Genomic DNA, 15,621 nt, shown 5'->3' on the forward strand with positions numbered 1-15,621 from the left:
GGTGCATATCAATGTACAAGTTCTTAAAGGTGCTTTAAAAGTACATATTTGTGCCTAAAGGGTACATATTAATACCTTAAAGGTACATATTAATGCTTTAAAAGTGCGTATTAGTACCTAAAGTGTATGTATTAGTACCTTTTGAACGCGTACTGCCCCAGTGACAGTTTTGAACCTTTTTCCTGAGAATGTATGAGACAAAAAAAAAAAAAGTGTGTTCGGTTGCTGAAGTGAATATGCATCACAGTTTTTTGCAGTATGCCAAATGTGCAGTATATGATAGCATAATCCTCCGCATCACCCTGCTAATGAGTGTTAATATCTTTGCTAAGCTGATGGATGACTCCGATATCAGGGGCATGACTCTGGGAAACAGCCATCACCAGCTTTTCCTGGACGACCGGAAAACCGTAATCGCTGTCAGATAGATCAGCAGTGATCTGTCCTCAGACACATTGAAAAATGTCACCTTTGGAAAAAAACAAAAAGACCTTTGAATATATTAAAGTAGCCTAATTTTTGTACTTTTGTTCAGAACTTTTTCCAAAATGTATCATGCTGTTCAAAAGTTTGATGTTGGTAAGATTTTTAGAATAAGTCTCTTCTGCACACCAAAGCTGCATTTATTTGATCAAAATGACAGTAAAAACAGTAATATTGTGAAATTTTATTACAATTTAAAATAACTGTTTTCTGATTGAATATATGTTAAAATGTAATTTATTTCTGTGATGCAAAGCTGTATTGAGCATCATTACTCCAGTCTTCAGTGTCACATGATCTTCAGAAATCAGTCTAATATGCTGATTTGCTGCTCATTTCTGATTATTATCCATGTTGAAAACAGTTGTGTTGCATCATATTTTTGTGGAAACCACGCTACATTTTGTTTTCAGGATTTTATTGTTGATGAATAAAAAGTTCAAAAGAAAAGCATTTATCTGAAATAGAAATATTCTGTAACATATAAGTGTCTTTACTGTCACTTTTAATCAATTTAATGCATCCGTGCTGAATAAAAGTGTTAATTTCTTTCAAAAAAATCTTACTGATCCCAAGCTTTTAAATGATATCTATCTATCTATCTATCTATCTATCTATCTATCTATCTATCTATCTATTCTTATCTTATAACCATATTTGAGTCAATTTTCATCTCTCTGTGAAACTGCACCTGTCTCAGAAACTGAACGACATATGGTGATTTTGCTAATCATATTTTCTTTTTGAAGGCTTATTGTGATAAATATTCCACATGTGTCCCGAAATTAAGGTCTGGAGAAAAAAAAAGACCTTGGTAAATTTTCCAGGCCAGTGTTAGTATAAATTGATATAATAAAAGTTGATATGGGGGAAAAAAAACAGTTGCCATTTGTCTTTGATTTAAATTAAATCATGGTTGTCACATCTCAGTAATGCACCAGATGTTTTGTTTTAATCAGGTCTAGAGTTTGTCCTTCATTTTTGAACTTAGTCCCAAGCTTGTGATGCTATTAGTTGCTGGTGTGCCGTGTCTTCTTAACGCAATGGGAGGTTGATTGAAAATGGCTCGTCTAAGGCAGGGTTCAGAGGGAACTGTTATTGTTTTTTGGGTTAGGAATCTGGTTTGGATTTGGAATTTAATTTGGCTAAAGGCGAGAGCGCTGGATGTGTCTGCAGGGGTCCATGGGATTGACGGGAACATACTGTTGGGTAGAGACTCACATCTGCACAAAGAGACAATGATCTTGCTGTGAGAAAAGGGTCAGAGGCCAAAGGTCAAACACAACAAGACCTTTCAAAAGATGCACAGTTCTAAATTAGATTACTGTTGGTTTGAAGTTGTAGTTTTTGTTAATTAGGCTGTAGTGATTTAAAATATCTATGTTTGTAAATTATTAAATTGTTTCATTTACAATTTATATTTATATTCTAATTTATTTAAATATTTAAAGTAAATATATATTAATTATTTATATTTAATACCATTTAAGATTTGTGATATTTTTTGATAAATTTTAATAGAATTACATAAAATATTTCAATATATTTCAATATAAATATAAATAATAAATTAAATATGATCTAATAATTAAAAAGTACACACACACACACACATGTAATATGTAAATAAATAAAATATAATTGTAATAGAAATAGAAATTCTAAATTAAATAGTATTCAAATAAAGTGTATATATGAATTTACTTTATTTAAATTGAAGTATTGAAGTAAATTATTGTGTAAATATAAATTTGAAATAAAATACAATTTAATAACTAAAGTGTGTGATATTGCTTTATTTAAATTATTTGAAGTAAATATAAAGTGAGTGTGTGTGTGTATATATATATATACTTAAATATGTATAATATAAGTTTATATAAGTAAATATTTTCTCAATCACTTCAAACATCAAAATAAATTAATGACTGTTATATACTGTATATATATATATATATATATATATATATATATATATTAAAATACAGTATACAACACTCATTAATTTATTTTTAAATATAAAATCAATTAAAGTCAGTTTGATTATTTCATATTTTGACTATTATTCACAGATGGTACCTGAACAATTTATAGTAACAATTCCCTGCTACTGAACCTTTAGACAGATTTAAAGGGATATTTAGCTTATGAAACATTATTACTCTTTCATCTATTGACCTGGCTTAATCCAAATTTGAGAAAAGAGGGAGGCCATATTTGTTCCATATACAAGTGTCACATCCTGCATCTCTGTTAATCCTGCTGTTGATGGTGTGATATCACAACATCTGGTCATTTCTGAAAAGGATTAGAGGAGCATTTCTTTTTCCATACAGCGCAGCTGCAGTCATTTAGCTCATCTGAGATCGCTTATATTTTTCTGTTTAGGATTTTTACATAAGCCCAATATGTTCTGAAACGGCATACAGTATGCACTTGCTTTCTGAACATAATCGCCTTGCTTGAATAGCATTGAGAGTGTTTAGTGACAGAACTTTAAGAACTTAGGTCGTAATAGGTTTTGGCCTTCTGATTATGGGCTCCAAATGGAGTGAATGTTTAAAAGCCACTGCTTTCAGTAATGTACAGCGTCATTATCCTTTGACTCCTTTTAGAGTAGAAACCTGATCGTGTGGCAGAAACCTTACAGTGTTGAATCAAATGGAGCAGAACCCAGAGCAAAAACCTAATGAAAACTTAAAAAAAAACGTAAACCAAAAATGAAAATTTGCTGTTAATTTACTCAACAACCTCAGGCCACAAGATGTAGATGAGTCTGTTTCTTCAATAGAACTGTAAAGAAGCTGACTGCTACTGTCACTTTGAGAGTCAAAAAAAGCATCTCAAGGAACAAAATTAACACCTGTGTCTCCTGACTATACAGTACATTGAGATCTTATGAAGCGAAATTATCGGTCTGTGCAAGAAACTGAACATTATTTACAGCATTATTACCTGTAAATAATGAGCCTCAGGCAAGCTTGTGATAGTTTTCCATTGTTTTTCGCCATTGTTTTTAATTTGATTGTCAATCGCAGTGCTTCATGGGATTGTAGTTCTTTCACTCACTAAAGCCATTAAGCCAGTAAGTCTTGTACCTATGTTTTTTTACCAGATTTTCGGGTCGTAATAGGTTTTGGCCTTCTGATTATGGGCTCCAAATGGAGTGAATGTTTAAAAGCCACTGCTTTCAGTAATGTACAGCGTCATTATCCTTTGACTCCTTTTAGAGTAGAAACCTGATCGTGTGGCAGAAACCTTACAGTGCTGAATCAAATGGAGCAGAACCCAGAGCAAAAACCTAATGAAAACTTAAAAAAAAACTTAAACCAAAAATGAAAATTTGCTGTTAATTTACTCAACAACCTCAGGCCACAAGATGTAGATGAGTTTGTTTCTTCAATAGAACTGTAAAGAAGCTGACTGCTACTGTCACTTTGAGAGTCAAAAAAAGCATCTCAAGGAACAAAATTAACACCTGTGTCTCCTGACAATACAGTACATTGAGATCTTATGAAGCGAAATTATCGGTCTGTGCAAGAAACTGAACATTATTTACAGCATTATTACCTGTAAATAATGAGCCTCAGGCAAGCTTGTGATAGTTTTCCATTGTTTTTCGCCATTGTTTTTAATTTGATTGTCAATCGCAGTGCTTCATGGGATTGTAGTTCTTTCACTCACTAAAGCCATTAAGCCAGTAAGTCTTGTACCTATGTTTTTTTACCTGATTTTCAAAAACTTTTTTGTTTCAAATCAAAGTTTGTAATGTTGTGACTCACTGGTTGGTTTTGTTCATGGCTTAGAGTGCTTTAACAAAGACTTTTTAAATCCCTATGGGAAAAATGAATGGAAAAAATACTGAACCAGCACCACTGAAAAGGGGAACAGGCAACGTTGCATTCTGTAATACTAGTGCTGCCCTTAACTAAAGATTTTTCTGATCGGCTAATAGTTGTACATTTGAAGCGAATAGTCGACTAATTGCACGCTTATATTAATAAACCATGTAATTTATAATAATGAGCCTTTAATTGCCTGTAGCCTATCAGCGCTCAAGCACATGCATAGAGCTTGCCACAGCGCACCGGCAGAAGTAATGATTATGAATGTGTCAGGGAAAAAACAGCAAGAAGACTGCCTTAACATTATAATTCACTGATAAACTAGTGTTTTCTGTATTTTCGGCTGCAGTGACGAAGTCAACGTCACTGACTCCGTCATCTCCACGTTTCATACGGATTACATAATCTGAACATATTTGTTTTCCATTTCAATTGGTTCATTTAAAAGTAGACATTTTCTATAGATATTTTTATATAGATATCTATATATATTTTCATGTCTGTGAGTCAAACACAGAGTTGAGATTCATTTATTTTTTTGACGTGCTCAAGTTCACAGAGACCGAGACGGCAGAAAGCGCACCCTGTTTGCTTTCATTATTTTACAAAAGCGCAATGTTTTGTTGTTATTTTGAATGCACACAGATGAAAGTATACCTTTTACAGATTCAAAAGATGTATTACTCTTATCTGTCTGAGCAAAATTGAGGGTGTATATTAAGTTAAATGCAAATGATCGCATCGGCGCCTCCAGTTTACTGTTCAGCTTCCACGCTCCGCACAAACACTTCTGTTTTAGGGGATTCACTCCTGCATTTAAATGTGGTTGTCACTCCAGAAACTTTACAGTGTATGTACACTACCAGTCAAAAGTTTTTGAACAGTAAGATTTAAATGTTTTTTTAAAGAATTCTCTTCTGCTCACCAAGCCTGCATTTATTTGATCCAAAGTACATCAAAAACAGTAAAAATTTTAAATATTTTTACTATTTAAAATAACTGCCTTCTATTTGAATATCTGTTAAAATGTAATTTATTTCTGTGATCAAAGCTGAATTTTCAGCATCATTATTCCAGTCTTTAGTCACATGATCCTTCAGAAATCATTCTGATATGTTGATTTGCTCAAGAAACATTTATTATTATCATTATCAATATTTAAGAGTACATTTTTTTCAAGATTCTTTGATGAATAGAAAGAACCATTATACACTATAGATATTTTTTGGGAACAAAATTATAGAAAATAATACTTTTATTTAGCAAGGATGCTTTAAATTAAGCAAAAGTGATGCTAAAGACATTTATAATGTTACAAAAGATTTCTATTTCAGATAAATGCTGTTCTTCTGAACTTTATATTCATCAACAAAACCTAAACATATTCTACTCATCTGTTCTCAACTTAATAATAATAATAATAAATGTTTTTTGAGCAGCAAATCAGAATATTAGAAGGATTTCTGAAGGATCATGTGACACTGAGGACTGGAGTAATGATGCTAAAAATTCAGCTTTGAAATCACAGGAATAAATTACATTTTAAAATATATTCAAATACAAAACAGTTATTTTAAATAGTAAAAATATTTAAACATTTTACTGTTTTTGCTGTACTTTGGATCAAATAAATGCAGGCTTGGTGAGCAGAAGAGAATTGTTTAAAAAAACATTAAAAATCTGACTGTTCAAAAACTTTTGACTGGTACACTCTTAAAAATAAAGGTGCTTCACGATGCCATAGAAGAACATTTTTTGTCTAAATGATTCCGTAAAGAACCTTTAACATCTGGAAAAGCTGTTTCTGTTTCACAAAAGGTTCTTTGTGGTGAAAGAGGGTTCTTCAGATTATAAAAAGTATGAAAGAGATGGTTCATAAAAGAACCTTGGTTCTTTGTGGAATCAAAAATGGTTCTTCTATGGCATCACTGTGAAGAACCTTTTAAGCACCTTTATTTTTAAGAGTGTAGTGTATGTTGCCACAAATTAGGACCTTATAGATTAGAATCTTGTAGAGCAGAATCCTGCAGAGGTAACCACTAGAACAGAATTCAATGGAAAATAATTGAAATCTTCATCAGGCTCTGAAGCGGTTTTGATGGGAACAGATAATGATGTGGTTTTGAATCATTCGATGAAATCATTCAATGGAAAGAGATACACCTGTGTGTAACTTTATGTCCGCAGGTTCCTCATGGTGCTAGTCTGCCTGATATTCAGCGTCCTGTCCACCATCGAGCAGTATGCAGACTTCGCAACAGGATCTCTCTTCTGGATGGTAAGCGTTTCACAGGATATACATTTTTTTTGTATTTATTTAATTACATTTGCTTTATGCCCAGCTAATTATTTTATTTTATTATAAATTATTATTTATATTTATTATTTGTTTTATGATATTATCGTACACTAAATATCACACACCCCTAATATATAATGAAAACTATTTATTTACTTTTATTAAACTATTTATTTTTAATAAACGTATTTTTAAACTATTTATTTAATTTTATTTTTACCTTTAACAGAAAATACCAAGTCCTTGTTGTTTATATTTATTGCCCAGCTAAGACTATTATAAGGCTATTTATGTATTTATTTATGAATGATATTATCGTACACAATAAATATCGTACACCTCTAATATAGAACGAAAACTAATAGAGCAGAACCATGCTTGTTGTTTATATTTATTGCCCAGCTAAGACAGATATTTTTATTTTATTTTATTTTTACCTCAACAGAAAACACCAAGTGCTTGTGGTTTATAGTTTTTTTCCCTAGACAGGGAACAGAGACAGATGCTTTTATTTTAATTTGATTATTTTTTATATTTTATTTTTACCCCAGCAGAAAATACCAAGACAGATAGTTTGTTACTAAAATAAAATGTATTTATGTATTTGTCATTTATTTATTTATTTATTGAAAAGCATGCACACACTGAGATATTTATTATTAAAGTTAAAGGGGTATTTTTTTATTGTGCTGCAGGTGGCATTTCCAGTAGGCTAATGCAGTACTGTATTCTCTCACTGGATGGCAGTGTCATATCTCAGTTGAGCTGATGTTGAGTTCATGGACAGGGCTTGAAGCGCATTAGATATTACTGATTGAGTAGTTTAGTATTTCTGTCAGTACACCCACACCTGGAGACACCTGTGGGGCGGATCCCAGAGAAACCCAGAGGCTTTGAACAGCGTGTGTGTCTATTTATACTGTGTGAGAGATAATACACAAAGATCTCTCTAAAACAGAGCGTTTTAGACTCGGCAAAGTCAAAAGTCAGAGATCTCAGTACAAACATTTCTCAATAAATGGTCAAATTTAAGTGTCTTTCTGGAAAAATCCCTTTACAGGATAACAGCTATTGAATTATTTGTGTCTGGTTTTATTACTTTGAAAAGATAAAAAATTTTTATCTTTTTTTTTTTTTTTCAAAACCTCTGAAAAGTACAACCATTTAAAAACCTAAGATCACAAAAGACACGCTTGAAATTCTAGATTACAAATAACAATTCCAAATAGATTTTTTTGTATAAAAAATATCAAAGTTCCAAATCAAAGTTGATCTCTAAATGAGACATTCCGAAACTGGGAAGTCCATTATGTCTCCAGCTAAGAGTCTTCCTTTAATTTAGTTAATTAATTATTTTATTTTATTTTATTATTACCCAGCCAAGACATCTACTGTTTTATCTTTTTATTTTATTTTATTTTATTTTTAATTGTATTATTCGTATAATCATTTAGAATCCTTAGCCATTTATGTAATTTATTGTTTGATTATTTTTTTAATAATTTACCATTTATATAATTTGATTATTCATTTATTTTTTTATGATGTTTTTATATCTTTTTTATTTCTTATTTTCCTTGCTTATGCATTTTCATTGCTTAATCTGATGATTGTGAGGTTTAATTAACTGTTTTGTCTGTATGAATAAGAGATAAGAGGGAATGTTAATGGAAACTCAAGGTTTATGGGATGTTGTTGTGTTTGGTAAAACACTACTTGTTTTTTTAATTGTATTATTTTAATAGTGACTCATTTCACATCAAAGGATCTGAGATGTTTCACTATTTTTATTTATTTATTTATTTTTTTTTTAAATTGTATTATTTTAATAGTGACTCATTTCGCATCAAAGGATCTGAGATGTTTCACACTCCAAACTCTTATTGGACAACAACTAGTGACTCATTAGTGGAATTAAGTTGAAATAAGTAAGTTTAAGATTTTTTTTATTTTATTTTACTTTTTTATTTTATTTTTTATTTTATTTTATTTTATTTTATTTTATTTTATTTTATTTTATTTTATTTTATTTTATTCTCATCAAGTGATCTGAGCTGCTCCACATTTATTGAGCGCTGAAATTTCCCTTTGGATATTTTTGTGAATAGGCTTGCATGCAGTTTGTATGTTTCTGCTAGTAGACTAGGTGAGGAAATTTTTCCACCGGTTAATCGATGTGTGACAACACCGGTAATACCGGTATCACCGCAGGGCCGGTGGCGTTTCCTTCACTTTTAAATAGCTTGAAAGCGCTGTGCGCATTTTACTTTTACTTTTGAATTAGCGGCAGTTAGGCGTCAACTGCTTGAATGCAACAACAAAATACAACGTCAAACTCACTTTTAACATATATATAAAACATAGAACTTTTATTACCAAAACAAATACAAATACACCATGCTATAGGGCAGGATATGCCTAATATAAAATAACAAATAACTTACATAAAGTTTAAATAGGTATACAAAATAGGCTAAGTAAACATATATATAATATATAACCAAATAAATAAGAAACGTAGGATGTTTATTAGCAAAACAATTAAGAAAGCTTGGAGGCACACCTTGATGTCAAATAAAATAAATAAATGACACAAAGTTTAAATAAAGTAAAAATCAGCAAACAATGTGGAACCAATTAAATAAGAAATGAATGTTTAAAATAAACCTTCCAAAATCACCTTAGATAGACGGCAAAAGTCAACAAGCTTTTCAAAATCCCAAATATTGCCAAACAGGCGCTTTTGCATCTCGTTTCGAAACTGAATCATCCGCGATCGTCTCGTCTGTCTCGCCTCACTCTTCTTGTCAGTCAGCTGGACTCGCTCTCCTCACTGGAGAAATGAAATCTGATCTGTGATGCGACTGACGTTCGGCACGCTGCATTGAGCTGCGTTCAGTTTTTAATTGTAGTGTCTGTTCTTTTACTGAACTAAATGATTTTTATTTCTATAAAAAATCTAAATGACGGTGGGGGTCGGTGCCGCGGTGGGCAAGTCACATAGCCAGTGTTGCGGCTTAACAGCGGTATCACCGTCAGCACCGTCTATCGCGGCAAGCCTAGACTATAGTTATTGTTAGTGCTATTTTGACTTGTGTAAGCAAACTGCAGACAGGCCACCCGTATCACCCCAGAGACCCCTGAGCCGCTCAGGGTCAAATGATCATGAGAGGTCAGAGAGGAGCAGTACTGCCCGGCTCCTCCACATGTGCCATTGATTCAGACCAAGCCAGATCCTCTGATAGTGTTTAGAAACACATATATGCATACAAAGATCCACCTGTTTCTTTCTGCTTTGCAGGAGATCGTGCTGGTGGTGTTTTTTGGGACGGAGTACGTGGTCCGGCTGTGGTCGGCCGGCTGTCGGAGCAAATATGTGGGTATTAAAGGCCGTCTGAGGTTCATCAGGAAACCCATCTCCATTATAGGTATCTACTTGAATGAATTGTATTACTTCAGGTTCATTCCTCACACTGAATTTTTATTTTATTTTATTTTATTTTATTTTATTTTTATAGTTTTTATTTTTATAGTATTATTTTAGTATAATTGAGAAACTACTCTAAGTTTTTATTGTAATAGTTAATTAATAGAATTAGTTTTTATGTGTTTAATTTTCATTAGAATTTCTCTTAAAGTTTTAGTAATTTTGTTGTGTTTTCGTAATTTTTATTTATTTTTCATTTTAAATATATGTTTTTATATATATATATATATATATATATATAATGTTTATATAGTTTTTATAGCTGAAATTAGATAAATTTAGGATTTTCTTCCTTTCAGTTACCATTTATTTCAAGTAACAAAAAGGTGTTTTTTAGTTTAGTATATATTTTATACTAATTATACCAAAAATGTTTTTCTTTCACCTTAATGTCATTATTTTCACTTCGCTGGAACATTTGTCATATTTACAGACGAAAGTTTTTGTTTTTTTTTGCCAATTTGCCATCTCCTAATCAAGATACTGTAATTGTATATAACTTTGTGTATGAATGAGCTTGATGTCTTCTTTCACTGGTGACACAGATCTGATAGTGGTCGTCGCCTCTGTCGTGGTTCTGAGCGTTGGGTCTAATGGGCAAGTGTTCGCCACGTCCGCAATCAGGTACAGATATGAGCAACAGAAACATCATCATTCACGTGTTTGATCAGCAGAACAACCAGTGATGATCATATTTGCCTGATGTTTATTGTAGTATATTGCTCTGTGAACTAAAGAAGCTCTGATTTCATTGATTGCAGAGGGATCCGTTTCCTCCAGATCTTGCGAATGCTGCATGTGGATCGTCAGGGTGGAACGTGGAGGCTTCTGGGATCAGTGGTTTTTATTCATCGGCAGGTGCGCTTGATTTACGCCGTCAGGCCTTGACCGTAATATTCACCTTAATACTTTACAGTACAGTGAAACCCACTGATTTCATCAAACAGAGCTAATCAGTGCACGTCTGGCACAGCCAATTATACTAATTATACCAAAAATGTTTTTCTTTCACCTTAATGTTATTATTTTCACTACAATGAAATATTTGTTAATGTAATATCTAAATTAATATGCCACATAAACTGCATGCAAATTAACAAAAATTAAATTAAAAATAAAAGAAACAAAATAATTACTGCATGAATAAAGTACATAAATGAATAAAAATAACATAATAAACATCAATACAAACAAACCAGTAAACAAACAAACAAGCAAAGAGTCTTTCACCTTAATGTTATTGTTTTCACTTAAACAGAAATGTCATATTTACAGACTAAAGTATTTATTTATTTATTCATTTGCAGTGATCAATAAGTAAATAAACAGACAAACAAATAAAAAAGAAAGAATGAATAGTTTCCGATGGAGTATATATTTTAATAACCATGGTTACATCAGCTGTATTTTTATTTATAAATTTTGCATCAAAAGTTTTTCTTTCCATTATGTCATTATTGTCATTATTAATGTCATTAAAATAATGTCATTATTTTCACTTCGCTGGAACATTTGTCATATTTACAGACTAAAGTTTTTTTTTTTTTTTGCCAATTTGCCATCTCCTAATCAAGATACTGTAATTGTATATAACTTTGTGTATGAATGAGCTTGATGTCTTCTTTCACTGGTGACACAGATCTGATAGTGGTCGTCGCCTCTGTCGTGGTTCTGAGCGTTGGGTCTAATGGGCAAGTGTTCGCCACGTCCGCAATCAGGTACAGATATGAGCAACAGAAACATCATCATTCACGTGTTTGATCAGCAGAACAACCAGTGATGATCATATTTGCCTGATGTTTATTGTAGTATATTGCTCTGTGAACTAAAGAAGCTCTGATTTCATTGATTGCAGAGGGATCCGTTTCCTCCAGATCTTGCGAATGCTGCATGTGGATCGTCAGGGTGGAACGTGGAGGCTTCTGGGATCAGTGGTTTTTATTCATCGGCAGGTGCGCTTGATTTACGCCGTCAGGCCTTGACCGTAATATTCACCTTAATACTTTACAGTACAGTGAAACCCACTGATTTCATCAAACAGAGCTAATCAGTGCACGTCTGGCACAGCCAACCTCAGATTTCTCTCCAAATATGGCCTCATGATTTCACATTACGATAATCTAAGTGGAGAGCTCCCGTTTCAGTGATCTAAGGCTTTATGCATTAAATCCAATCACTTTACGCACACATTTTCTCAATCGCTTCAGCGTTGACACACGTCTTATGAAAGAGCTGAAGTTCTCAGTGGATCAGGCGTGATTGGGCTGATTCATTCAGCTCCCCGTGGGCCTTCACATGCACTCTTGGGCTTAGGGAAGGTTTGCCTAATAAGGTGCTTTTATACTCCATGGCATTCGCCACATAAACTATGTTCATTTCAACCAGTTTAAAAATGCCATTTTTACTTGGATTTTCATCTTAGTCTTGAGTTTGTGTATTGCATCAATTATTGTACCAAAAATGTATACAATTTGTGTCATCAGGTTTTCATTCCTTTGGACTAACTAACTTAACTAACTAAATAGAAATATTTAAAAGTCCCATGTGTCACTTAGATTTTCGTCCAAGTCATGAATTTATATATTGCACCAAAGATGTACCAAAAAATGTATACAAATTTTGTCAGATTTTTATTCTACTGGACTGAGTCCAAAAAACAAAACAAAACAAAGCAAAAAAATAAAATAAAATAAACCACATTTATTCAAAAGTCCTTTTTATTTAGGTTTTAATCCTATCCTTGAATTTATATAGTATATTGCAAAAAAAAAAAATGCAAGAAAATACTAGATGTACAATGTACCAAATGTACAAGTTAGAAAAATAAACAAAATAAATTAATGTCATGAATTTATATATTGCACCAAAAATGTACCAAAAAATGTATACAAATTTTGTCATCAGATTTTTATTCCTTTGGACTTACTCAAATAAATAAATAAATATTTATTTATTTATTTGTATGAATGAGCTTGATGTCTTCTTTCACTGGTGACACAGATCTGATAGTGGTCGTCGCCTCTGTCGTGGTTCTGAGCGTTGGGTCTAATGGGCAAGTGTTCGCCACGTCCGCAATCAGGTACAGATATGAGCAACAGAAACATCATCATTCACGTGTTTGATCAGCAGAACAACCAGTGATGATCATATTTGCCTGATGTTTATTGTAGTATATTGCTCTGTGAACTAAAGAAGCTCTGATTTCATTGATTGCAGAGGGATCCGTTTCCTCCAGATCTTGCGAATGCTGCATGTGGATCGTCAGGGTGGAACGTGGAGGCTTCTGGGATCAGTGGTTTTTATTCATCGGCAGGGGCGCTTGATTTACGCCGTCAGGCCTTGACCGTAATATTCACCTTAATACTTTACAGTACAGTGAAACCCACTGATTTCATCAAACAGAGCTAATCAGTGCACGTCTGGCACAGCCAACCTCAGATTTCTCTCCAAATATGGCCTCATGATTTCACATTACGATAATCTAAGTGGAGAGCTCCCGTTTCAGTGATCTAAGGCTTTATGCATTAAATCCAATCACTTTACGCACACATTTTCTCAATCGCTTCAGCGTTGACACACGTCTTATGAAAGAGCTGAAGTTCTCAGTGGATCAGGCGTGATTGGGCTGATTCATTCAGCTCCCCGTGGGCCTTCACATGCACTCTTGGGCTTAGGGAAGGTTTGCCTAATAAGGTGCTTTTATACTCCATGGCATTCGCCACATAAACTATGTTCATTTCAACCAGTTTAAAAATTTTTACTTGGATTTTCATCTTAGTCTTGAGTTTGTGTATTGCACCAATTATTGTACCAAAAAATGTATACAATTTGTGTCATCAGGTTTTCATTCCTTTGGACTAACTAACTTAACTAACTAAATAGAAATATTTAAAAGTCCCATGTGTCACTTAGATTTTCGTCCAAGTCATGAATTTATATATTGCACCAAAGATGTACCAAAAAATGTATACAAATTTTGTCAGATTTTTATTCTACTGGACTGAGTCCAAAAAACAAAACAAAACAAAACAAAGCAAAAAAATAAAATAAAATAAACCACATTTATTCAAAAGTCCTTTTTATTTAGGTTTTAATCCTATCCTTGAATTTATATAGTATATTGCAAAAAAAAAAAAATGCAAGAAAATACTAGATGTACAATGTACCAAATGTACAAGTTAGAAAAATAAACAAAATAAATTAATGTCATGAATTTATATATTGCACCAAAAATGTACCAAAAAATGTATACAAATTTTGTCATCAGATTTTTATTCCTTTGGACTTACTCAAATAAATAAATAAATATTTATTTATTTATTTATAGGTAATAAATAAATATTTATTTATTTATTTGAGTGAATATATATATTGCACCAAAAATGTACCAAACAATGTATACACCTTTTGTCATCAGTTTTTTTATTCCTTTGGACTTGCTCAAATAAATAAATAAATAAATAAATATTTATTATCTATAAATAAATAAATAAAAGATATGTGTAATACGATATATGTAAGTAGGGATGCACCGATACCGATACCAGTATCGATACTGGTCTCCTGGTCTCGTACTCGTACTCGTTAAAATGCCCCGATACCAAACGCCGATACCACACAACATGTGATCAGTGCCATATTCAGACAAAGAAACACCGACAACAGAACAACAGACAACAGAATGGAGTTATAAGAGATTAAGGATGTCTACAAAGTATATGTATGCAATGAATATAATGTTAAACTTTCAGTATTAGTGTCTGTATAGCTGATGTGCGCGAGCTGATAAGCAAAGCAAGCTGAGTGGGTTGAGCGCGCAGCGGCGCAGATGCGCGAGCTTGTCGAGTGAATATATCTTTCTCACAGACATCACTGGAAAGTTTGTAGTTCGGTTGGATATGTCAAAAAGAAGTAAGTAAAACAATGCACAAGTTACTTAACGGTAGGGAGAGAGAGAGAGCGAGAGAGAGAAAGAGAGAGAGCGCACGCAATTCTGTTGTGTGATCTTTGATGTTCACTCACTGAGCACACGCATCATTTGGATTAAAACGAAATCGTAAAAATAAGACCATTTATAGGGGCATTCACTATAAACATCATTTATTTTCAACCTTAGGCATACACGACTTTCTGGCGAAAGTGAATCGAACCGCCTGTGTGAAATGCACTAGGCTGTACTGTATTTGTCCCTCTCATTCTGCATCAGTACAAATACGTGCGTGCGTTGCGCGTGTTTTGCTTGCTTGAGTGTTTCTGCATTATATGAGTGGCTTTGGAATATAAATCGCAGCACGTTTCAGATGAAAAAACGCGACTTCTATTTCTGAAAATATCACAGTTAGGAGATTTATAACGAGTGGTTCCCTGCATTATTACAGCAAAGTGTGTGATTACAGTACTGAGCCGCTGCAATGGAGCAGCTCTAATGCTATTAAATTAAAGATGATGTACATAGAGCAAGACAATGAACAGTGAAAGTAACAAAAACTTGTAAAATACATTTTAAT

At 32.9% G+C, this 15,621-nt stretch overlaps 1 protein-coding gene across 1 annotated transcript in view; it reads left to right on the top strand.

Moving 5' to 3' along the window:
- Positions 1–236: 236 nt before the first annotated feature.
- kcnq1.2 (potassium voltage-gated channel, KQT-like subfamily, member 1.2) overlaps positions 237–15,621 on the top strand; it is a 149,458-nt gene continuing 134,073 nt past the window's right edge. Inside the window, exons 1-6 of the mRNA XM_016230727.1 lie at positions 237–410; positions 1,635–1,732; positions 6,516–6,606; positions 9,929–10,055; positions 10,660–10,738; positions 10,876–10,972. Coding sequence (XP_016086213.1) covers positions 237–410; positions 1,635–1,732; positions 6,516–6,606; positions 9,929–10,055; positions 10,660–10,738; positions 10,876–10,972 — 666 coding nt within the window. The remainder of the gene's footprint in view (positions 411–1,634; positions 1,733–6,515; positions 6,607–9,928; positions 10,056–10,659; positions 10,739–10,875; positions 10,973–15,621) is intronic.

Source organism: Sinocyclocheilus grahami, unplaced genomic scaffold (genome assembly GCF_001515645.1).
Source record: "Sinocyclocheilus grahami isolate Dianchi unplaced genomic scaffold, SAMN03320097.WGS_v1.1 scaffold376.1, whole genome shotgun sequence".
Lineage (NCBI taxonomy): Eukaryota > Metazoa > Chordata > Actinopteri > Cypriniformes > Cyprinidae > Sinocyclocheilus > Sinocyclocheilus grahami.